At 44.8% G+C, this 25,131-nt stretch overlaps 1 protein-coding gene across 4 annotated transcripts in view; it reads left to right on the forward strand.

The window, feature by feature from the left end:
- fgf12a (fibroblast growth factor 12a) overlaps nucleotides 1–22,556 on the forward strand; it is a 29,433-nt gene extending 6,877 nt beyond the window's left edge. For 2 of the 4 annotated variants that reach the window (XM_040170470.2, XM_040170469.2), the window contains exons 2-5: nucleotides 8,947–9,057; nucleotides 12,410–12,513; nucleotides 18,354–18,552; nucleotides 19,760–22,556. In XM_040170470.2, coding sequence (XP_040026404.1) covers nucleotides 8,947–9,057; nucleotides 12,410–12,513; nucleotides 18,354–18,552; nucleotides 19,760–19,875 — 530 coding nt within the window. In that variant the 3' untranslated portion in view covers nucleotides 19,876–22,556. Of the gene's footprint in view, nucleotides 1–10; nucleotides 5,035–6,158; nucleotides 6,207–8,946; nucleotides 9,058–12,409; nucleotides 12,514–18,353; nucleotides 18,553–19,759 lie in introns of those variants that run through there. The other 2 variants (XM_040170466.2, XM_040170468.2) reach the window with 2 other exon arrangements.
- Nucleotides 22,557–25,131: the final 2,575 nt, after the last annotated feature.

The following is a 25,131-nucleotide window of genomic DNA, read 5'->3' on the forward strand; positions in this document are numbered from 1 at the left end:
AAGACAGAAAGGAGAGGGGAGGTGGGGGGTTGTAAATTGACCACTCGAGTGTGAGTTTCATCTTTCTGCAGTGGAGGGAACCTTTCCTTGTGCCCCTCGCGTCTGTCCCTGGTTGTGTGTGTTTAGGGAGGGGGGGGGGGGGGGGGGGGGTATGGCTGCTGGGTTTCAGCATCAAGTCGTGAAACTTCTGGGGGCCCCTGGAGAGGCAACTTTGGGGTTTTAGGGCCCACAGACCAACGGCACAGTTCAGCACCACGGAGAGCGCCATGCCCGAAGTACCCCGGCTGCAGGGGCTGGCAAACTTTTAATGTCGGAGTAAATGAGCTTATATGATTTAGGATTTGTCTATTTGTCTGAGGATTCCTCTGAAAAGAGAGTTAAATATGTATAAATACAGTTTAATAATAAGTTAAAACTCTACCCAACTGTTCGGACTCTTAACTACTTTAATGCATGCTGAAAACCAGGCGTAATATTACCCTCACCAGGGAAGTCCGACTATACTTTTGAAAGTGACTCACTTTGCCACACATGCACTGTACACAAGAGCGTGTCGATAACACACGCACACACATGCATTTCCACTCACACTCAAGAGACTTTGGCAAAATGCCTAATAGGCCTCCCATGTCCTCTATTCATGTCTCCGCAATCCACTGCAATGCTGCTGTTGTTCACTCGTAACACAGTTATACCTCCAAAGTCATTTTACCGGTAGAGTAGTGCAACACCTTCTGCCGTCCCCTCCTGTCACGTGTAGTTTGTAGAAGCTCCAGGAGCTTCAGCTGGGAGCAGCTGGCACATTCAGGGCAGACAATTAGAAACTCCATTAAGCACAGTTGATTCCTCTGAGGAAGTTGGACCAAAAGCAGCAAGCACACTGGGATCTGGAGGGCTCAGTTATGAAGTGTTATCAGTCCTTAACCTGCAGATCTGCTGGTGGCGATGAACCCTATGACCTCGATCCAAACACTGCGAGTCAGCTCACTGGTTTGACATGGAGCTGTGTTGGGAGAGGCTTCGTTTGTTCTGTTTTTTAACTTGCCAATTCATTCATTCAAGCTTTATTTTTTTTCTATTTTGATTTGGTTTTCACTTGTTGAGGTTTTTGAGACGAAGTCCTAACGAGGGATTGCATGCTGCCGTACGTTAAAAACACGTTATCTCGAAATAGAGCCACATTTGTGATGCCAGTGTGCATCGTAGATTTTTTGCCTGAGGATTGAATCGATTTTTTCTTGCATTATTGATTATTGACTCAGTCAACAGACAGGGATGAATGATGACACCCTTGGCTTAACCTCGGCTGGAAACCTGATTGTATCAGTCACCAAAATATCATGCAAAGCCGGAAGAGCAGAAGTGTGTTCTTTCACTCTCCAGGCGCTGTGCCCAAATTCCCTTCCAGGGATTTTAGGCGAAAGATGTTTGGTCAGCTGGCATAAATCTTTGCATCTGCTTTCCTCTGTAGTGTCATGTCTGCACCAGGCCTGTCTTATGTTAAAGTTAAATACATCATTCCGGATGTCTGGTGGGAGGGAAACAAAACCCTCCCCAGTGGTGATGTTTGTCAGTATCTTTGTGTTTGATATAACATCATGTTTTAGTAAATCGACTTTGGGAAAAAACTTTTTAATATGTGAACACTAAACTAGATGTCTTTGCAGAGAGATGTGCAAGATTTTTTTGTTAAACGACCAATTGAATTCATCTTAAAAGTCTTAATTAGCGGTTCTTTGTCATCCGCTTGTGTTTGACTGGTTTTGTGGCTTGATGCTCACAAATAGGAATAATAAGATTAGCTACTGGTGTAGATTTCAATGCAGTAAGTCTTGATTTACAATCAGAAATCTTTGCCTCTAATTGTTAGTGTTCACTAACTATGAGGCTTGTGTTGGTGCTGTAAGTGCCACTGAGCATTGTGAGCCACAGCATCACACTTGATCTCTCACAGCTCTCCTCTTTGCCTCCTGCAGACTCGGCAACGCCGTTTGGCAGACATTATACGATGAAAACTAGCCCCAGCTATTGTGAGTAAACAGATCTGTGAGGTAGCTCAAGGACGTGCTGGAGTGATGATCTTGAAGAGAATGAAAATGACCGCAGGTCTCTCTCTCTCTCTCCCTCCCTCTCCCTCCCTCTTTTTTATCACTCTACTTGTGGTTCATTCATTTTACACAAGAGGGCAGCAGCTGTGCAGGAAATAATCTGAGCAAAATGCTCCACCAGTGGTGGCCCCTGATGGAGGGCGACAGGGGATGCTGGAGCTTTTTGCATTTCACATGCTGCAGAGGGAAGAGTATGCAACGTGGTTAATAATGACAAAATCCCCAAACACCATGCTGTTTGAATAACTTAACTAGCAAACCTTTATGGAGTCAAATCATTTAATTGACAATTCAAATGATTGCAATATATGGGCTGCAGGGCATTTAAAAGCAATTGTTTCTGGGAGGAGGATGCCTATAGCAGATTGTCATGGAGAATACTTTATCTTGTCCTGCTATAGATATTTGTCCCATGACTGCGCATATAAGCTATTCCCATTTGTGAGAAATCTCAGTCAAACCTTCGGCTGTTTTTTTTTCTCGAGGAAAATAAATCAAGCTACTGCATATCCGTTTAAAGGCCAGGAGAGGCAATTCCTTTGGTATAGCACATTTCAACGACAAGGCAATTTCCAGGTGCAGAAAAACTCAACACTGCTTCTTCATGTTTAGTTCTTACTCTGGGAACAGAGAGTAGACCCGTCCCAGACGTTTGAAGGATGAATGAAATATTTAAGTTGTTATTGATGTTTCTTTATGCTGCAGTGGCATTTTTGTTTTTACTCCGTTCAATAAGAATACAGAATGAAGGTTTTGATTTAGACTCAAAAACTCTATTTGTCTGGCTGTCTTTTCTCAGAATGGATCTCTCTCTCATCTCCCTCCCTCTCTCGGAACACACACACACACACACACACACACACGTAGAAACACACAAAGGTTCCAGTGCTTCACATCCAACACTTTCATTATATCCAAATCTTATGTATGGGGTGAGCGCAGTCAAAAGAAAAGTCTCCCCCCCCTCCTCTCCCTCTCTCTCTCTCTTTCTGAGGGTTCTGTTTGGAGAGAGAATGTCAAACACAGTCCTAGAAAAAAGGCCTTTTAATGTTTCATGCAGCTTCATCACAGGGAGAAGAGAGGTTTGCTCGTCTGCTGAAGACTCCCATGTTTTTCCTCTCAGAGTTTGGGTGTCGTGTTCCCGAGCCTCTGTGATAGTAGACATGAACCGTATGCTCACGTGCACGAAGAAATTATTTAAGGGCATTTTAGGAGTTTTGCATTGATTTTAATCGCATTGTCAACCATAATTTATCCATTTGCTGAATTCCAATGCAAACCGTCTCCAACAAATGATTTATGAAAGAAGCACAAGCAGAATATGTGTACGCCCGATTTCTCTCCTGACTTCGTTTATGATGAACACTGTGCCGTGGTTGAAAATGTTATTCAGTTTTAGCCCATGTTGTGTCGATAAACCACAAATCATATCCATGTGTTGTGTCACTGGCTGGTTCTTCATGTCTTCATACCCTTTGGGGGGGGGCACCCAAGCTGATTAACATTCATTACAGTTTCACGTGACCTCCCCGTCGTCCCATTCACAAAATAAAATAATAACTCCAACGTTCCGATTTTTCTGAGACAGTTGTGAGATCATCCGCCCCGCTTTGAATGTGCACACAAAAACTCCCACGCCTTCTATTTTCTATATTTTCAAATTCACATATTTGAGATGAGGGGGGGTAGAGAGAGACAGAGAGAGAGAGCGAGAGAGAGAGAGAGAGAGAAAGGGGTAGGGAGAGAGAGAGAGAGAGAGTGAGAGGGAGAGGGAGAGGGAATGTGAGAGGGAGTGAGGGAAGCTGCCCGTGGCCGTCCACTCTCTCATGGCGATGTAACACCCCGACAGCAATCAGGACGCCCTGGAAATAATCTTTAATTTGATCATCTCTGCGCTGGCTTCTTGTGCGCTGTAGAACCCGCATCCCTCCGGCGTTGTGTTCGCTTCAACTAATTGTTGCGTTGCAGACGCGCATCCCTCCGTGCAGCCTTAAATCGCACCTCTGCAGCATCCGCGCAGCGCAGCCTCTGCCGCCGAGGATTCGACCGAACCGGGTGACTGGGTTCACATATCTGGGTTCATGCATCGCCCCCCTCCCCGTCCACCCATCCTCCCCCTCCACCTCGTCTCTGGACCGGCGGCTGACGGTGTCGTTCATCGACGTGAATGGAAGTCATGAATTAAGGGGAGGAAACTCCATTTGTTGAAGACAAAAAAAAAAAAAAGTTCGGATCGTTCCTCCTACCACGCATGATCGTCACGTGCATGGATTTGGGTCATCGCGAATTATTTAAACGGCCGTCGCGAAACCCGAGGAGAGGCTGGTTGCGCAGATGAGGGTTACGAAGCCACACGCAGCGCTCCTTACCTGGAATACCTGAAGACCCCCCCCCCCCCCCTCCCCCCACCAATGACACTCAGCTGCATGAACTTAACAACTCAGTTGCATCTCTCCGCGGCTCACGTGTTGGCCCCCTGTGGTGATTTATGCTTCCTATGCGATCGCTCGAAGCCCTGAGTGAAACATACCCCGGACCGTCCTCCCACGAGGCGGCCGTCTGAGGCGCGTTGACGCTCGGGAGGATTTTCCGATCGCGATCACATTTGGCCGTAACGCCAAACACAGAATCGTCTCACTCGTTTTTTTTTTTTGTTGCGCCAAGTAGCTGCACCAAGGTCCGACCGCCGCCGAACGATAGACTCTCGGTTCTCAGACTCGGTTCGGGGAGATGGCCGCGATCGCCAGCTCCCTGATCCGGCAGAAACGCCAGGCGAGGGAGTCGAACAGCGACCGGGTCTCTACTTCGAAACGTCGACCCAGCCCCAGCAAAGACCCCCGCTCGATCTGCGAGAGGCATTTCTTGGGGGTCTTCAGCAAAGTCCGTTTCTGCAGCGGCAAGAAGAGACCCGTTCGGCGGCGACCAGGTCAGTTCTTTAGTTTTTCCCCCCTCTTAGTGATGTGCGCTCGGCGCAGCACTTAGATCCCCACCCCGCCCTCCTTCGGACAGTTATACTGCAGTCAAGGACTTCCTTATGAACCGGAGGGGAAGGTAGATTTTCTGCGAGGTGCAAAAGATCCACCTGTTCCATTGGGTGTTCTTGTTGTCTGTAGACCCACCACGCCCCCCTCCTACCCCCCTCCACCCCTTTACCAATACAGGCAGGTTAGTTACCTTGGGGAAAAAAAGAGAATAAAAATGCCACAGTGTCCTATAGAAGCCTGAGCAGGTTGTGTTTCCACAGCTATATCTCATACAGCGAAGCCTTCGATTTGTCACACTTTTTGTTTGCACCCCCTCTCCTTGAAACACATGTAACCTGAATGCACGTGTAAATGCCGCTTACATTTTCATAATTCAGTATTACTGCAGATTGCGAGGGGAGGTAATTCGCACCGCAGTGCACCAAGGCTCTTTTGAGATTAAATGTTTTAATGGTAAATGTTTTTTTCCCCAAGAGGGAGCTTTACTGCAGTGACGGGAGGTACAGCCTCAGTGATTAAGAGCTACTCTGGCTGTAATGATAGAGATAGGCTCTGTGCTTACTACCATGGTATGGACCGTATCCTTTTTTTTATTCCCGTGGCTCTATCCTGCTGCACAGACCGCCAGCCGTCCCCGAATCCACATTAATCTGTCTGTGATTGAGGCAGGAGGACAGACAGGGAGACGTCATTTCTTTATGGCGAGAAGGGGGACAGACACCGATCCGGCCAGACTCAATTTAAACCATGTCGCACCGTCTTATCAGACAGACAAAACACTCTCAGTGAGAAAGAATTGCAAGCCAGAATAACAATACAAGCAGTCAGGCCTCCAAACACCTTCAGTGCAGGTAGATAACTCATATCCACGACCCAAACAGAGCCGATGCTGTATAACTGATCTATAACTGGTCCTTATCTTTCCACTCATGCCTTGCCGTATATATTTGCATTTAAACAGCCGATACCCTGGAGAATTTATGAATTCTGCCTGTTTAAAAGACTGTTGTTTTTCCTTCTACCCCCCCACCCCCCAACCCCCTTTCACCCCCCCCTACTTCGTAAGATGCACCCTCGAAACCTCCACAGGTGTCCCATAAGGGCTGCAGGCTAGGTCAGTAGCTCAGCCTCCATCCGTGTGTGCTGTGTTTCCTCCCGTCTCCACCCCATCTCGCGCCCATGTTCGACTCCCCCTCGGCCAGGGAGGGGGGGGGGGGGGGGGGGGGGGGGTGGCAGAGAGGGAGGGTGGTTTGTTGGGGTGGGGGGGGGGCAACACCCGTGTGACAGGCGACAACCCTCTCCCTTGCTGATCCGTTCTCTCTTCTTTCATCCTTCCTTCTGTGTGGCTTTGTTGGAATTCTTATCGCTTAATTTCGTACTTGCTTTCTTTTCTCGTAGCTGAAGATCTCCTCCAGCCAGTTGTTTGTCGCTCCTCTGTCCCCTCTCAATCTTTGTCTTTGGCTCTGCCACTTCCCATTTGGTTTCTGCCTCATTCTGTCCGTCAGTCAATGTCGGGTCAGTCCGTCCGTCCTATCTGTCCTCGCTACTTGTTCCGTGTCTGTAAATGTGTGTTAAGTACAGCTGTGTAAATGTAGCAGAGGTTTTAACAGTGTATTTGGGTGTCCATGGATGTGATGATCCATGGATGATCCAGCGATGATCATTCTGCATTTCATAGTCATGACGCCATTTGTCGACGTACATGAATGTTTTTGTCCTTCTGTATTGGTATGAAGTAAATTTATTGACGTTTTAATGGCTTATACACACACACAGAATGATTTGCTGTATGTTGCCACTGAAATACTTTCTTTAAAAACATTTATTTTAGCAAAAAAACATGTTGTAAATTCTGAAGTTTGACACAAAGTCTGTTTACACCTGCACACACACACACACACACACACACACACACACACACACACACACACACACACACACACACACACACACACACACACACACACACACACACACACACACACACAAGCTCTCTGCTAAATGATTGTATCTGATGAGCTGTCAGCGATCGCTCGTGCCCACGTTGAAGTCCTAATTTATGGAAGTGTACACTCCTATGTAATTGCGCACACACAAATACACGCACACACACACGCTCTCCTCACCAGGCCTGTGATGGATGATGAAGGGCCTGTCTCAGGAATGGATGGCCCCATCCCCGGAGTAGGTGAATCAGGGACTGATGGTCAGGATGATGCACTGTTGAGGTGAACCCGGGCTCTCACTTTTCTTCTGTGCAATATAAATAAGGGCATATGCGGCGGTAATTACCACAGGGAGCCGCTTTCAAGTAAAGACGGCTGTTGCTGTTAAAGACGACCCGCCTCGACCTTTAGTCACGCTCTTCTCGCCGGATGCGGAGTTAGAAAACTGGACTGCATAACCGCCAAGTCTTGGTAGGACCGCCGCGGACCGGCAGGCTCACTCATATCCCCTTATTGCGATCCCGTACATCATTTTGTCATAACATGCTGTGAGTCCTGCGAAGAAAGATTTCTTTCAGAATGTGTTTCTAGCCGCTTGAAACGAAACAGCACCGATTCAATTGGGATAAAACGCTGGGAATAAACAAAGGACCAAGTAGCATCCAGCAACCGAGCTGATGCTTCATATCCGAGATGAAAAATCTCTGTCGTTGCTAAAAACAAAACAGTTCAGTGATTCATGATTCCAATAAACCTTAAGAAAAACCTGAACATGGTTACACACACCTACGGTCAGCTTGTCTTTTGTTTGGCGAAAAGAAACTACATCCCGAGTTTCCCTGTCAAAAGCATCGGCCTAAGTCTTGTTTTGCTAATGGTTTCCTTTGACTCCGACTACTGCCTTTCCACAAAATCGAAAGACCTCCCTGAGCGCTCGTACATTTCCCCTTCATAAACCCATTTTACACGTCTCCTTTTTCCCGGCACTGAGGCCGAGAGTCGTTCTTTTCCCCGGGCTAATCCCCGTTTGCTCCCGCTCCCCTGAAGTGAGGGGAGCTTGGAGGTGAACCCTGGTCAGCAGCCAGATGTCACGGCGATATCAACTCCGAAATGCACAGTTGCTTCATACCAAATAAAGAAACCATTGGCATGTTAGTAAACGTTATGAAGTTAAACTTTAGTTTCCAAATGATGGAAAATGTATTTTTAGATGCAGTAAGGCATTGATTTTCTGTCATGGTGTTGTCATTGTTAAGGCCTTTCCATCAAACAGCCATTCTTAGGATTAAGTAGTATGACAGATGATTCATTACAAACTGTCCATCACAGTCCTATTGGTATTCAACAGGGTTTTTAGTTAGCAGGCAACTCCTGAGCCTGGACGCTGTACAACAGAACAATACAATTTGTGTAATGGTTCATTATAAGCGTTGAGCGTTTACTTGATGTTATTAGGCAGATTCCCTTACTAAATGTCCTTTTTGTTACATTATCTATTTGAATTAGGATATTTGAAACCTGTCGTTCTAAATGGTGTAAATAATCCGACATGAAATATGCAAGGTAAGGGATTTCAAATGCTTTTATGAATCTAAAGGGTGAAAAGTCTGTTATTGTTCCGCTGGTACTCTCCATCTTTCACAGCCATCTTGCCTTCTTCACTTAATCAAACACTGTCCCTTTTTTTTTCTGTCAAACTGTGTCAGCGTTTTTGAACCTCTCGATGTGAAGAGCAGTGAGAGGGCAAACACTCTGCTAAAAGCACAGGTGTTTCTGTCACAATGTTGAGGATGCTGTTCTGACATATTCTTGGTGGGGATGGGGCTGTGGTTCGGCCGACGGTACGTGTGTATGCATGCGTGTGCGTGTGTGTGTGTGTGTTTGTGTTTGTGCGTGTGTCTGTTCCAGAGCCGCAGCTGAAAGGCATCGTGACCCGACTGTTCAGCCAGCAGGGCTTCTACCTGCAGATGCAGCCGGATGGAACCATCGACGGCAGCAAGGACGAGAACAGCGACAACAGTGAGTGAAACACTTAATGGCAATGAGTCACTTGGTTATTTACCTCATTTAATAAGCCCGGCTTTATCATTTTAAATTTTAACCGAAGCACTCCAAAATAAAATAAATAATAAAAATGATTATTACAGAAGAACTGTTTACTATATTCCGCAACAAGGTAGAATGCCCCCTTGCAGCTTCTTTTTACGCAATATAGAGGAGTGTATAGTTTTCTCAAACGTATGCCTTTCACGGTAAGTAAATACATTATTTCCCGGAGCATCATGTATTGTAATTTCTATTTCTAAAAATATATTTCAATATCTGTGTTGCGGTCTCTTTAAGTAAAACGCTTCCTAACTCTACATTGGATAATTGGAAGCGGCACGTTGTTTTGATTGATTTGGCTCGGAGGCGGGTTCAATTGGCACAGCAGAGATTCCTTCCTGGAATAACTCATTGCCTGAACCAACTGTGCTTCACTTGTAGTGACATAGATCCCTCCCCTTATTCACGTCTTTGCAATATTTCACCACCCATTGACTTTCCATAGCGGACGTCCCGTGGACAAATCGTCTCCAAGGAATCGACCCCTAAAGATCTAACAACCTCCTTCCACTCTCACAGAAAACGAAAAAACAGCTAAATGTTATATATTAAAGCTTTACGCACCGGCTTTTGTAACAGTTTCCTCTGGGAAGCAACAAGGATCAAGGAAGGGATGAGTGTCAGCCGAGAGCGGCTGTCAAATAATGACAACACTCCCTGTTTGGAGTGCAGCCTGACAGGAAACATATCATGACCCTTTCTTCTCCAAAACCGGCTGCTAATCCTAAAGGAGGCTGAAGCTGCTGGACCGTTGCAGTCATGCGGTGCAAAGAAAGCCCTATCCTTGTCACTCATGGGTTTATCGTGTCTTTATTTTTTTACGAGAGCATAAATCTCTGGTACAAAGTCTCCAGACCCCCCAAAAAAAGGTAAAAAACATCTATATAATGCATTTCCCCCGTGCACCTTTAGCACAAAGTAGTTCTTTGGAGCCTCCATTGTGTTCTAAAGGTTTTGGCTGATGGGGTTTTTGTTGTATGTGAGGATTTTCTCACCTGGGGGCGATTCTCTTGTCGAGCAGTCCCGTTGTCCCGGGGATGGAGGATTGCAGTGAATAATTCAGCCAGCGGAAACTAAAAATACCACCTTCCCTGTTCCTACCTAATGAATAATTCTCTACATGAGGTACCAACATCTCAGAGATGGTCCGAAAGAAGACACGAATAGGGAGAAGGCGGGATCCCGAGGTGCAGCTGGAGGAATGTGTTTTTGAGAACTAAAGATACAGACAGCAAGAGTAAAAAAAAAAAAAGTGACCAAGAGATGGTCGGAGAAGGTCCAGACTTCACGTCCTGCACCGAGCTATTGATTTCCCTGCTGGATTTTTCAAATAATAGATCACCTTCACCCTTGAACCACTCCACTCTCTGACCCGCAGCATCTTCCACAACTGCAGTTGGAATACAGTCATTTATTTTAAGGTTGAGGTTTAGAGAAACCGATGGGATTGAGGAGCAGGACGGCGCCTGCATACTAGGTGCCACATGAGCCCGTTTCAATTTCCTTTTTTAGTACTTGGGCTGGTGGACAACAAGTGCTGAGACAAGGTCACAACTGCACAGCCAATAGATTTAGTTGGAGAAACGCACAAAAAGGGAATTAAATCCTAAAACGTCTTTAACCTGAAGGTTTCACCACACTGTGAGGAGTAATACAATAGATTTGTTACTGCAGTGTGTAAAACCGCTTTATCGGCGAGCATGACTGGTAGTGCTTCGCTTGACTAACTGCAGGGCCTGTGGAACACCATTGAATTAATTAACACCCATGTTCAAATCTAAACAGTTATTAATCTGACTGTCATCGTCTGATCGCCGGCCTTAATTACCTGCACACGGTGCAGCTCCAGCAAGATATTGCTGGTTATAAAATTCCTGCGGTATCCGGAGTTCGCACTCCTCTCTGATGCTCCTGGACGGTTTATAGTAGCTGGAAACCTTGAGACTAATTTCAAATATCAGCCCGGGCATGAAGGAGGAGAGTAACCGAAATCTGATTTAAGACACTATTCGGGGTAATAAGACATTCCTCAAACAACAGAGCTGTATAGACCAGCTTATCTTCATTTCTCTCTGGTTTTGGAGACGTGCCCTTGGCATATGAAGTTTGGCTCAGTGTTTCTCTAAACCTTTCCTGCAGGATTTATTATCCCGCTGCGGCAGTATTCCTCACATCCAATGCACTTCCTTTCTCTCGACTCTGCACCAGGCCAGTCGCTCTCTTTTCTCGTCCAGAGATAAGATTGAGGATAACAAGGAAGAGGAATAGCAATCTGGAACTCTTAACAATACTAATTATAAAATCCATCAACCGCGGAAGCTGCAAAAAGAAGAGAGGGGGGCTGAACAACAGCTTTTATCAGTTATGTTGGCAAAAGAGAGCAGGGATGGCCGATTATAATTATAGCAAAATGGTGGACCAGCATGCCATATTTTCAGGCCCTTACTGCAAGTATTAATGCTCAGAAAAAGAGAGTTATGGCAGAAAAGAGAAATTGAAGGGGCCAATGGAGTCACATTCTGCCCGAGTCGGACTATCCCGAAGATCTGTTCCCTCAAGGGTATACGAAACTGCAAGAGTGGCCGGTGTGTATCACATGTACCCGGGGGCTAATGGCAGACTCAAACCATTGGCAGGCGAAAGCAGCGCGTCGATATTTATCGAGTGAAATTGAATCTGCGCGGAGGACAGACCCGTGTTGTCACGTCCCCTCTCGTCCCCATCGCCACTTGCAGAACAATCATCCCACCGTTACCGGGGATAAGGAGTGTCCTCACACAGATGCAAAGCCCATGAAAGTCACAGTCCTCACTGGCAACAGAACCTTTCAATAGAAATAAATGGACAAAATGAAATCAGACTTGTTTGCAGAATTAGTGAAGGCTATTGGATGATTGACAAACATCTTTGAGACCACACTTGAAATGCAATGTGGGTCATGTGCGTTATGTGCACAGTGTTATTTGACATTGAAGTGCAGTTTGTTACCACGTTCGATGTCCACTAAGTCTAATCACACCGAAGCGATGTGTAAAAAGCAGCATATATGTGTATAATTAATGAGACAATCACTTCATTTAGCAAAATTATAAATCCATGTAATTCTTACTTCATCTCTTTTGTAAACATTAAATGTGTTTATATTCAGGTGGGTAGCTGTTAACGTCCCATTCTGAGCTTTCTGTCTGATGACTCCCCTTTGTCCCTTTTGTCCCTCCCTCCCTCCCTCCCTCCCTCCCTCAACCCCACTCGGTCGGTTCTGCAGCCCTGTTTAATCTTATTCCTGTGGGTCTGAGAGTGGTGGCCATCCAGGGAGTGAAGAGTGGCTTCTACATTGCCATGAATGGAGAGGGCATGCTCTACAGATCGGTAAGATACGGCCCCTCTGATCCACTCGCGGTTGTGCGGTTGTGTGGGTTTGTTCATTTATACGTGTCAGGTTTTGTTGTGTTGGTTGTCTCTTTTAATTTCCCGCAGCAGCAAAGACTCGTCGCTCTTTCATCCTGCTCTATTGGAGAGCTCTTAGGATGTGCCTTTGTGTTGCCTGTGGAGCTCTTATTCCCCCCTCTTTGTTGTCAAAGCAGCAACGCGCATGTTGCACATTAAATTTGACATCAACTTCAGTGCTCAGCACTTTTTTTTAAAATTGCCTCTTCTTCTTTTACTGGCTACTAACCGAGGCTCGTTATGTATCGACTCATTTTAATTGTGCTTTTGATGCTGATGGTGTTGCTTGGTCATCCTGATTTGAAATCCTAAAAGGATGTAAACACTGAAAAATTCACCTTTTTAGATGAATAGAATTTGAGCTTTGAATAATATATTCCGAATACACTGCATGATTATAAAAGATTAGAATTACCTTAGCACACTGGCAGCAATGCACTTGAGGAAAACTAATTTCAAGACTCAGTGGGGGAGCAAATGTTATGAGGACAGTGGAGTGGGACATACATTAGGGGAGCTGGGGGGGGGGGCATAGGATACATCACCAGTTGGCATGGTTACATAACCGTCAGTCTCATGGGCCCCGGGAAAATGGAAAAGGACGGGAGGGCTGCGTTACCCACAAACCTCGGCTGACGCAGGTGGAGGCGAAAGACTCTGTGAAGGACACAGTGAATTCAGTGTCTGTTCGATCCGCCGGGACAGAGAAGACAACATTTTGAGGCAGACGAAGAGTGCGCTGCACCTTTTCAAAAAGTCAAATGAGTTCCGTGACGCCATTTCATGACAGCGCGAGAGTCTCTTGCTCAGTATTACTTGAGCACATCCTCTCCACTGATGTGCGCTACCCCAAAAGTTCAGTGGTCGACGTGCGACAGACTCACCGAGACAGACGGATTCATTCATAAACATGTGCACAATTCCCCTCCCAGGCGTATAATAACCCTCCACCCACCCATCTACGTCAAATAAAAGTCTCCTCCGATGTGAAGCACGGGGCGTGAGCAGAACGCGGCATTATTTCCTCCCATTATTTACCAATAGAGATCGTGTTTGTGATAGACGGTGTGCCGCGAGAGGGTTGGAAAGGAGGACGTTTGACATTGATCGTGAAGTTTGACATTTACTTTTACAGTTGTATATCTTTTCTCTCCTACACATCCCTCCCTTACGCAATACCCTCTCTCTCCTTCAAGGTCTCTCTCCATCCCATAAGGTTTGTCCCTGCTTGTTTTTGTTTGTCTGGCGCACATTTGACAGCCGAGACTCGTGTCTTTACTCTACTTCGGGGAGCCTTTCTCTCAGTCTTTCATGACTCGGTATCAGGTGTCTAGCTGGTGAGTTTACCGATACTGTTCATCCATTAAACGGTAACTTACGGTGATGCTTGGCTTTCCCAGCTGCGGGTGCAGAGCTCACTGTTGAGGCAGTTGCAGATTGGAAGCTGATACAGCGATGGGTGAGCAGGGTGAAAATGCTTGTGTGGAGTGTTGGGCGATGAAGTGAGCGGGGGCCGAGCATCTACAATGAAGAGCTCCCTTCCATTATTTATAACTTCTCAATATGACCTAGTTTACTGCACAGTTGTAACTACTGTTCTCTGTGCTGTGCATCCACCCACTTGTCTTATCTACCCATCACAACTAGGCCGTTCTGTCCGTGGCCGCACACACACACACACACACACACACACACACACACACACACACACACACACACACACAGCCGAACTGGTCAATCGGCTGCTAATTTGACTGCTTCTTATTCATGTCACGGGAAAAATAAATAATGCGATGCAGTGAAAACTTCACTTAAGGCACCGAAGGACGACTGAGAGGGAGTTAGTGCGGAAGGTCAAGGGGACATTTACGATTTTGTTTGGGTGACGAATGATAATCGCACTTCTTCATCCTTTCTGTCTAGAACAAAGACAACAAGGTGAAGTTCCGAGCGTTGAAGTCCAACTTGAGTGAAGTCTGTGTGAAGTGGGAGTTTTGTCTGCAACTTGTGATATTTGAATTATGGAAGTATTTTACTTTGTCACCTCACCGTATAGTCTATTAAATGCCATAAATAACAGAGCTGCCCTTGATTGGTTGACTAATTGGCCTAAAGATTTCTAAGGTAATTTAGCCAACATTTTTTCAATCTGAATGATAATATATAATATATACATGTATATGATAATATCATAAAAATGATCAGCACATCTCTAGTAAACACAACATTGTAAGGCGTTGCTTTTGTGTGACACTTTTACAGTTATTAGTTTTACAGCTCTTACATCAACTACTCGTTCAGTTGACAAAAGTGTCAAATGAGAAATTCTTCGGTCAAGATTATTCAAATTTTGGAGGCAAATTTGCCTCAAATTTCGTGTACATACGCATCATACGACTGCATGTATGTAACGGTGCTGCTAAACGCGGCGCTCCCAAGGTGATGGGAGAAAAAAAAGTAAAATAAGTAAAGAGCATCAGGAAATGATACATCATGTATGTCCTCTCTGGAGGAAGTTAAGGGCAGGACCTTCACTGGAAGTGATTGACTTTCAGAGTACGACAAACAAAATGATGAACAGGGGAAAGGCGAGGGGGGGGGGGGGGTTGTGTAGAAAAGGGAGACAGACAGTTTTTCAGCTTAAGTAACGTCTGTACAAGCCCCGACGTGAGCCTCTCTCCCAGAATAACAATGAGTTCAGCGGCAGACTCTGAGTTCTCACTGAGGCCGGACCTCTCTGACACGCGCGCCTCTCGGGCTCATGTTTAAGTGGAGCCGATATCCCCTCCTTATGTTCCAAAGTCAAATGGATGCCTGTCGGCAGCAGCAGAGCTCCTTCATGTAGAGAGCCGGAGAGCTGCCTCCCTCCTCCCACGGAGGCTTTGGATTCGTTCGACCCAGATGTGTTGGCAAGCCGCTTTCAAATTCGTCAAATCTCGCCCTCTCGCCGCGTGTTTCGTTCTACATTACCAACGTCCTGCACCCCCATAAGCCCGCGATGCACGAACACAAGTGTCACCTCACTCGTATCCGTTTGAGTGCACCGCATCGTCTTGGATTCTGTCGGCGTGCGATGTGTCTGACATTGTGTGGCAACCAGAGAAAGAGATGACAGCCGCCCACGGGGTTTCTCAGACGAATCCCCCGTGTGGGTTGATCAGGCCGTATCACTGCATCAAATCCTCGTAGCATTTTTGTAAAGACAATCTTTTGATATCGTTGAATCCTTTGAGATTAAAGGTTTGTCTTGAAAAATGTTTATATTCCTTAAAATCCAGCGGATTGAGGAGCTATTAATATGATACTGTTTGTTTTTATGAGGCTTGTCAAAGAGGCGACGAGAGTCCGTCACGCTGCTCTCAAAGATGAATTTGTAAACGCTGTGCACGTGTGTAAATGGACATGGCCGGCCGGCATCAGTTAACATTTCATCATTTATTGCCGGTAACAATATAGCTTTTTATAAGCTGCTGTTTAAGCTGATTTTAAAATATTCATGGTAGTCATAGCAACCTTGCTGATGTCTGACATACTTGTGTAAATGCAAACCTAACCCTAACCCACATGGAAACACTGGTGGTAAAAACTAATTAGTATTTGGCAATAAAATCGCGGTGGGCTGAAACGGTTAAAACATTTATATTTTACGGTGTTTGTTCACTGGACTTATTTGTCTTCAGCTCCCACCACTCAACGGCTCAAACTTTGGTTGGTCATGTTTTTTCCGTGTTTGTGGGTACGTGTGCACATATGTTTTCCTTCCTTCTCTGGTTCCGTGCGTCACGCATGTCCGTTAAGAAGACCCCATTAATCAGCAGAGACCCAGACCACATCTCTTCACCTCACATTTCCACTCTGTCATCCACAAACAAGGTGCTCTGTCAAATACTTCAAAGTCACTTACATTCCACCCTTATCATTCCCGAGCCACGGCCGGGGTGCTTCCTAAACTGCTGCGAGCCTCCCCGTGGACAGTGACAGAGTATTGTCCTTGTGCATGAATTTGAAGGGGATTCTGCTGCGTGTCAGCAAAGCGAAGTGGCTGATTGGGGAGGGAAGGATTCCAGAGCACCGGCCTGATTTTACCTCCAAACAGATGAGGGCGGGACAAAAGCCCTCTAGTGTGTAATTGTCTGTCCGCCCAAACACATACGTTCACACATAAACACGCAGGCCGTGTGACAGGGCCGGTGTGACCCCCCCTCCAGTGCCAGAGCCAGAGAAATGTCGGCTGTTGGACGGCAGCTCCACAGAGCCCGTCCTCTCTCCCGCCGACCAACCAGACGCTCCCACGCACGGCCGACCGCGTGCCCTCACCTTCCAAACACAGACGGCGAGTCCTTTAGCTAACCCACGGTTTCCAAACTTTTTCTGTCGAGTAATATTTATTTCCCCCTCGATGATATAGGATCTCCCACAAGTGGGTTGTACCTTCTTTTCTTCTCCTAATTGCATAATATATATATATAGAAACTCAATAAAATATTTGTTTTTCTTTTCTAAAATAAGTACTGTGAGATGCATGTAGGCATGCCTCACTTTTACACTTTGGGTTATATGTATTCTTTTACTAAAATAAAATGAACCATTATTTCTGTGCAAACAACAAGTGCAAATACTTTTGCCGGAGTCTCTGTTCTTGGGGACCATGACATTACATGACTTTTACCTTTTACTTGTGCCGTTGTTGTTGGGGAATCGTCGCCTGTTTCAGCTGTAACCGACTATCATCGATTGCGCTTTACAACCGTCACAAATGACTGTGGGTCTTGGCACATCGTGACCTTATTTTGTTCCCTTATTTTGTTACCTTATTTTGTTCTCACTATTTGTCTGCCTGTGTGTGTGTGTGTGTGTGTGTGTGAGTTTATGATGAGGTTGCCCCCCTCAGTTTGGGAACAACTCGGATAAACTGGGTTGTTTCATGCTATTGGGCGAAAGTGAAATGCCTACATTGAGAGTGAAAGGTTAAGGTTAAAGGTTAAATAGGCCTGATGTTTTTCATAGCTGCCACCTGCTTTCAGTTTTCCTTTGTCTTCAAAGATCCAGCCTCTTCATTCTGACTTTATCGTTGGCTAACTGGAAACCTGAGTGGTCACTAGCGGATGGATGTTCTTGGGGCAAGTGAACCGCACTTCAACTGCCTTCTAACAGCACTTTTCAAAGCTTCACAGTGGGAGATGTTCTCAAATGAAGGCATCTCAAATCTGCTAGGGGTGTCTTGTTAATAATAATAATAATGCATTTAATATTTCAAAATGCTCAAAGACGCTTTACATGGTTAAAATAAACATAAAAAAAATAAATCATATAATAATAATAATGTGGAACCGCTCTTAGTTCTCAATCAAACGACTGGCTCCTTCCCAAGGTCCTCGTCCTCTCCACCTCTTGTGTGTCCCCTGTGACTTTCTCCTTGACTTGCTGTTGTCCAACTTTAGTCTAATAAGACTATCAATTCCTAGATTCCAAGGATATCCGTGTGTGTGTGCGTGTTTGTATGTGTGTGGACACAGTATGTTTACTGACCTTGGCAGTGCACACATGCTGGTGAGAAGAGCCAATATTGGCACAGTGGAACGGTAGCAGCCTTCCTTTTTTTTCACCCTTAAATGAGAATGAATTAGAATCATCCTTCTGTTGCGTTCTTCTGTTGCTGGTTGTGTCTGCATTCATGCGGCTACGAAAACACAATATATCGTGTTTTGTTTGTGTATACAATGATTCATACAACCTTCCATCTCACTTTTCTTTTTCTGCAGGAGATGTTCACACCTGAGTGCAAGTTCAAGGAGTCTGTTTTCGAGAACTACTATGTGATCTACTCGTCCACCGTGTACCGCCAGCAGGAGTCGGGTCGGGCCTGGTTCCTCGGCCTCACCAAGGAGGGACAAGTCATGAAGGGCAACCGGGTCAAGAAAACTAAGCCCTCGTCACACTTTGTGCCGAGGCCCATTGAAGGTATGAGAAGGGCTAGATGTTTTAAAGTGCTCTTATTTTGGTTTGTGGCTATGCATGCACTTACAGTTTACTGTAAAGTGGGCGTACCATGATGGTAATTACTTCAGAAAGTACCCAAAGAAGTTTATATCCTGCATGACAATGTGGGATGAAAACTAGTTATCATTTAATCCAGTGTGATTAAGTATTTCAGGGGTTAAAACTCGCTGCCCTTTAAAGGTGATAAAGCGTTGCATTATCAAGTGTTGCTTTCATCCAACAAAGCCCCGCAAAGGACACTAGAAAACAGACGACTGCTCAGATTATATTAGCGACAAGGCCTTTTTTTTACATGGCATTATCTATAGATAGGACAGTCCTTTGCATTTACTGTGATTTGTATCTTTCTAATGTTAACCCCCCAAAAGTTCCATCATTGTAATTAGTGCTCTGAAGATATAGGACAGATTTATGGTTTAGGGTCGGCATATGATGTTAACTGTACATTTAAAGCTAAAAGGCATTTCTAAATAGTTTTAGGAATTTGCTAATTCACTTTTTTCCTGACAGATGAAAGAATATGGTGTCATTACGTCTGTATGTTAAAGAATAATTAAACCCCAGTCGTGGATGGAGTCATAGTGAAGTCACCCATTGGTTTGTTAACTATGGTTTTTAATATTTGGCATTTTACTCGCAATGTTGCCACCATTTACAAATAAACATCATGCTGTATTGAAGAACACTCAAAGCGTTTGAGACCATAAACCCATGTTTACAATGTTTACAGAGCTAATAAAACAGGTGAGCAGTAGCATTATTCTCTTACAGACCTCTATTAAATCCGAGCGTGGTTGCTAGCAACCACAGAGAGTGGTATCGATCCGGCAAAATCTATTTCCCAATATACAGTTTTTATATCAGACTCAAGAAGAAGACCCTCATTGATTCATTCTTGTGCATTTCTTTAGCTGGTGTCGGATAATTTCTTTAAAACTTCCCCTCTAACCTTCTTCTTGAGAGAGATGTCTTTGATCCCATGTAACTCGTATAGTGCTCACATGGCCCAAATTCCCCGCTTTGTGAAAGTGTCCCTCCAGCTTCACACTTGACTTTGTCTCTATCTCCACATCCATCTTTTCCATCTGCTCTCTATTGTCCCCTTTTTGAGTCCCTCCTCTCTTTTCCTGTCTCCTCCTCCTCCTCCTCCTCCTCCTCCCCATCACAGTTTGTATGTACAGGGAGCCGTCAATGCATGAGATAGAGGACAAGCACCGCTCCAGGAAAAGCTCAGGGACTCCCACCATGAACGGAGGAAAAGCTGTCCATCACGACTCAACATAGCAGCGGGGGGAGGGTCTTCCAGCAGGGGGAGTGACCTCATCCTAACTCGTGGGGAGAGGCCACAGGAAAACTCGCTACGAGCCCCCCAAAAAGAATACGCACCACCATCCCTCCTGCAAGAAAACAGGGTGTCGCAACGACGAGGAGCTATTAGTGTACACCCAAGACAACAAAAACGGAACTGAACTCTTGCCTGTGAAAACCTTTTAGATGAATTAATATCAAACCAGAGGATTTAAAAAAAAATGTTTTCAATCAGGACTTGACCAACCTTTTATGCAAAAAAAAGAGAAAAAGCTGTGATAAACAAACAAAGGAATGGTGGTCTCTCTTCACACAAATATTTATTGTTTCCAAATTGTGCTGTGAAAAACAAGCTTTAATACATGTTAATTTTAATTAATTGATTTCTATTGAATTAATTTCTAATGCTATTGCACTCCCATGTACTTTACTGTGTTATTGTTGTCAGTAATAACTATTCCATCCGCATCATTACTAATCTGTTGTATCTTATCATTCTAATTACTATCATCGTTATCCTAGCATTATTTCTATTTTTGAAGAAAGTTTCGCAGATTTTTTCTTTTTTCTTAGCAATTTTTTTCTCTCATCGTTTGATCATGAATGCACTAACTGCTCTTGTGTGAGGGTACGACTGAATGTATTTGATAGTTTTCTGTGTTGGACCTCCAATGGAAACAGAGGGCTTTGGGTGGGATGTTATTTACTCAGGTGTGTACTGAAAGTGTGACTAATGGGACAGATAGGGTTGTTTCCAGCGCTCTAACATGAGTACACAAGTACTCCCCTATATAATGACACGACAGGACTGATTCAAGCAATATGATGGAGAGCAGTCAGCATGTCTCTAGAAGATAGTAAAAACAAAGTGAAAGCACATCACTGTGGTTGAGTGCGTTCGTCAGCAGACGAGACTGACAAAGGAAGTTGGAAAGTAGGTAAAAGTCAAGTAAAACTGTTTTGATATCACTTCCATATTCTCTTTAACATTTGCTAAGATTATTATATTTTATTTAAGTAAAGTCCAAACTTATCAAAAATGGTAAGTAAAAGTATTTTCACCAAAAGCTAAGGGGACAATAACAACCAGCAATCAGCAAAATGAGCCATGGCCCAAAAAAACGGTCACTTTACATTTACACCTCAACAAACACGGCCCCCCTTTCTCTGCTGTTAGCTCGGCTTAAAATATAACCATACAACAGTATTCATGCCTTCGAACTATATGGATAAAAGACTCCAGCTGTTTTTTTCTGAGCGGGCGCGGCAGTGAGGATGTGTGTCGACTAGTTTCTAAGACGATTTCTGTTCGGTTTCATTGTGAAAGTGTTAGTGATTTCTCAAAAGTGGTGGACAGGGTGCCTGATGGACCTGACCAGGTTGCAATCATTAAAACCACCGCAATGGAAGCAGGATGTCTCATTGAGGAACCAGTTGGTCTGGACTGAGCCAGGTTTAGGGGAGGATGTTCTATCATGCTGGTGAGTTTATCTCCCCTTTGTTTTCTCCCACATGGTAACCCATGAAGTTTCCACCCTCCCCCGCCCCCTCCTGGTTTTGTGACCCATGAAATGAGGCATTTGCTCCATTGTGGTGGGAAGCTTCTCTTTCATAAATCAACATGCTGACAGGTGAATTGAATGGTACATTTGGCGTGTACGCTACATAGCTCATTCTCGATCCCCAATTAGTTTGTCTAACTCAGGAAGCCCTACAATTGTTCCACGAATGGGGCCGGACAGGAAGCCCGGCCGCTCGTTGTCCAGCAACCGTCGCACAAAGCCTGGCCACCTGTGTGGTGTTCAAGGAGGTCGGGACCAGGGCGGTGGTGTTTTTATCATTAAAAAGCAGTGTACAGTTAAGATTAGCCAGGTAAGGAAGGTAAGGAAGGTCGGAAAAGGGATTACAGGAGCTGAGATGAGCATGGACAATGCATGAATGCAAGAGGTGATGTGTGCTCGATTTCCCGGGCAAGAGCTTAAAAACAAAATAAAAACATTGTTTCAAATTTGGAAAGAGAGAAAGTCCAACACATTTTTATGCAACGTTTTGATGCAAGAGTTTCTCAACTCTGCTCTGTCCGGTTGGAAATTGTATGCCAATTCAGTGGTATGTACAGTCAATAGCACACATTCAGCTGCAAAGAGCAAACTGCAGAGATATCGTCGATCTGGTGTTCTACCATGTGCCTGGGTCCATAGCTGGTGCAAGTAACGGTAGATTAGTTCAACTTCCACAGCATCTACCTAACAGTTATACATACAGCATAATAGAAATGAAACTGAAAGTCAACAGGCAAGACCAGCATATGAAAGTATCTTTTTATTGAGGTTTATATTGGTGCAAATGAGATACGTAGAGACGTAACGCATGCAATTGAATGTAATTGATGTCAACAGTTGACAGCAAAATGAGAGGATTCAAGTAGGACAAAAAAGGCAAAGAGGTAAAAATAGCTGGTGGAAGAGAGCGCTAAACGAAAGCACTTTTCAAGAGGTTTATTGATTTATGAAAGGGTAACCAAAGGCTTTGGTTGTTTGTGATATTAAGTAGAATTATTTTTTTTTTCATGTTTGAAGACGAGTTCTCTGCATTGGAACACACCCATATATGCATTATGAATTGTGAGATGAAATAAAAAAATTATGCATTAAAAATCTGAATGAAGTTAGTGATTGTTTAAGAATAAAGACTATGTTATCGAAAACTATCCCCTATAAGCAGTGACTGATTCAATGTGTTATCCATAGTTAGCCGTGTGCTCTTTTCCTTATTCTAGTCACTCTCTGCACCGAGAGAGAGAAGAGAAGAAGTATGAACAGATTAAATCCATCAACGTTGTTGTCATGCGATTCAAATTCAGGAAATCCAATCCTTCTTTCAATTTACCGGTTGTCACTTGGCCCCAAATCCGACATGTCATTTTGGGATGGCGCTCTTTTGCGCTTAATTCCGCGGTTGCCATGGAAACAGACCCTCTGTGCTGTCTGCAAGGAGAATGAGGAGGAGGAGGAGGAGGAGGATGAAGGCCCCCCTGACTTTCATGACGTGGCTTGTCATCTCTCCTGCATGAGCGCTGCAGCAAAAACACGTTTTCTCACGTGCACTCTCCTGATTGCAATTGATCTTCTGCGGCGTTGGTTCAAACTTACGTCACAGTGGTCTCCTCCTTACTTCAAATAAAGCCCCAACACATAATTGACTACAACTCTAATTCAATGAAAGTAGGTTTGTCATATCTGGGAACATTAGGGTTTAGCTTTGAGCTAAATGCTAACGGTAGCATGGCGCTCTGCCAACCATGACAACATCCACATGCTGACGTTAGCACATATAATATTTAGCAGGTTCACCACCCGTGTGCAAGCTTGCCAAGCAGTAAACGCAGAGCACAGCTAACACTACATTTTACAAGCGCTAACCACAAAACCGAAGTTGGGAAAATTTAATTTTTGTACCAAATGACCAAATTCATCCAGAAGGGAACTTCGAAATTCCACAGCATGTTTTCTGACATTCAAACGAGCTCATTGAAATGGATGTGCCGTCTGGTTCACCGGGAAGATTCAAGTCAAGGTCGGCTCCTCAGACACCCGAGGGAGCTGGCAGTCTAAAAAGGGTCTTCAAGGGGCAAGGGGAGCAAACAGCCTGAAGGACGCTGCCCACTCTTGTATCGGCTTCAGTTGTGGTTCTTGACTCTCAAATCACCCTCTCTTCCCTCCAAGACGGATTTTAGATGGAAACCTTTCTTTACAGAACACGCACATCATGGGATATGGAATATTTGATAGCCCAAGTGTCAATTTTGTATTTTGTGTGGTAGTGTTTGATGTCTCTCTTGGTTTTTCAACTGATCAACATTAATATGTTTCTTAATGGTTGTTTTATCATTTAACAGTTTAAATGCTGTCACACAGTTATAGAGGTTATCAATAAAAGGTCCCCAACATTTTCATCCGTGAAGTGTAATCTCAATCTCATAAGAGTCTGTAGCTGGTTAGATCTCAGCATGATAGCATGTCAGGATTTGATAATTGGGAGGAAACGTATGCCAGGTGTAAGAAAAGTAAAAAATAGGATCAGTAGCATCTACCCCCCGGCGGGTGAAAACGAAAACTGCAGAAGATAATACACACTCAACAGCAGCTGCAGCGCTTTAAAAGAAGAAAGCGTCCACAGTTCTTCACTTCTCTGTGAACGGTTTTGTTGTTGTGGTTCTCCCCTGTCTGAACGTCATCCTGCGACGTGCTCCCTCTCGTTCTGCTCCAGGTTGAACATCTCGGCCTGTTCCTCTGATTCTTAAATTCAATACGATATTCTGACTCAATGCAGATGACTGTCACAAAATGCATAAATGCCTCACACATCCAACTCGCACATGCCACAGACATCGCTGAAGAATCCACCAGAACAAATTGGAGCATTTAGGAGTTTAGCTCGACCCAGGACCAGCATGCACCTCACCCGCGGTGGTGCATAAAATCAGTGGTCATTTTCCAAACTTTGAGCTACTCCACAATGTGACACTGGACCGGCTTTTACAGGGTATCAGCAGAGGGCTGTGTTGCACCTCTCTGGACATGACACTCTGCCCAGTTTCATTCGCCAGTATTTTTGGTCCTGGTGTTGGTTGTGATTCATCTGCTATTATCACACCCGTATGTCTAAATATCAGGTTTGTATTGTTGAAGAAAACAACTACAGACCAGTCTCTCTTCTTCCCATTTTGTCCAAAACCCTTTAAGGTGCGATCTTTAACCAACTCGCCTCCTATCTCCACCATAACAACCTCCTTGACCCCACCAGTCAGGCTTCAAGGCAGGGCATTCCACAGAGACTACTCTCCTTGCTGTCTCAGAGCAACTCCACACTGCTAGAGCCGCCTCTCTCTCCTGTCCTCATCCTTCTGGACCTCTCTGCTGCATTTGACACAGTCAACCACCAGATCCTTATTTACTCCCTTCAGGAACTTGGTGTCTCAGGCTCTGCTCTCTCCCTTCTCTCGTCCTACCTCGACGGCCGCACCTACCGGGTAACCTGGCGAGGATCTGTATCGGAACCTTGTCCTCTTACTACTGGAGTGTGGCAAGATGACCGATGGCAGAGTCAGGGAAGAGGCAGGATGTCTACGGAAAGATGTTTATTTCTCTTTTCCCCACATATATGTTTTCCAAACACGTGCAAATATTCATCGTGTCAGGACAGTCAAAAAATTGCAAAACAAAAACTGGT

Source organism: Gasterosteus aculeatus, chromosome 3, assembly GCF_964276395.1.
Source record: "Gasterosteus aculeatus chromosome 3, fGasAcu3.hap1.1, whole genome shotgun sequence".
NCBI classification, from domain to species: Eukaryota; Metazoa; Chordata; class Actinopteri; order Perciformes; family Gasterosteidae; genus Gasterosteus; species Gasterosteus aculeatus.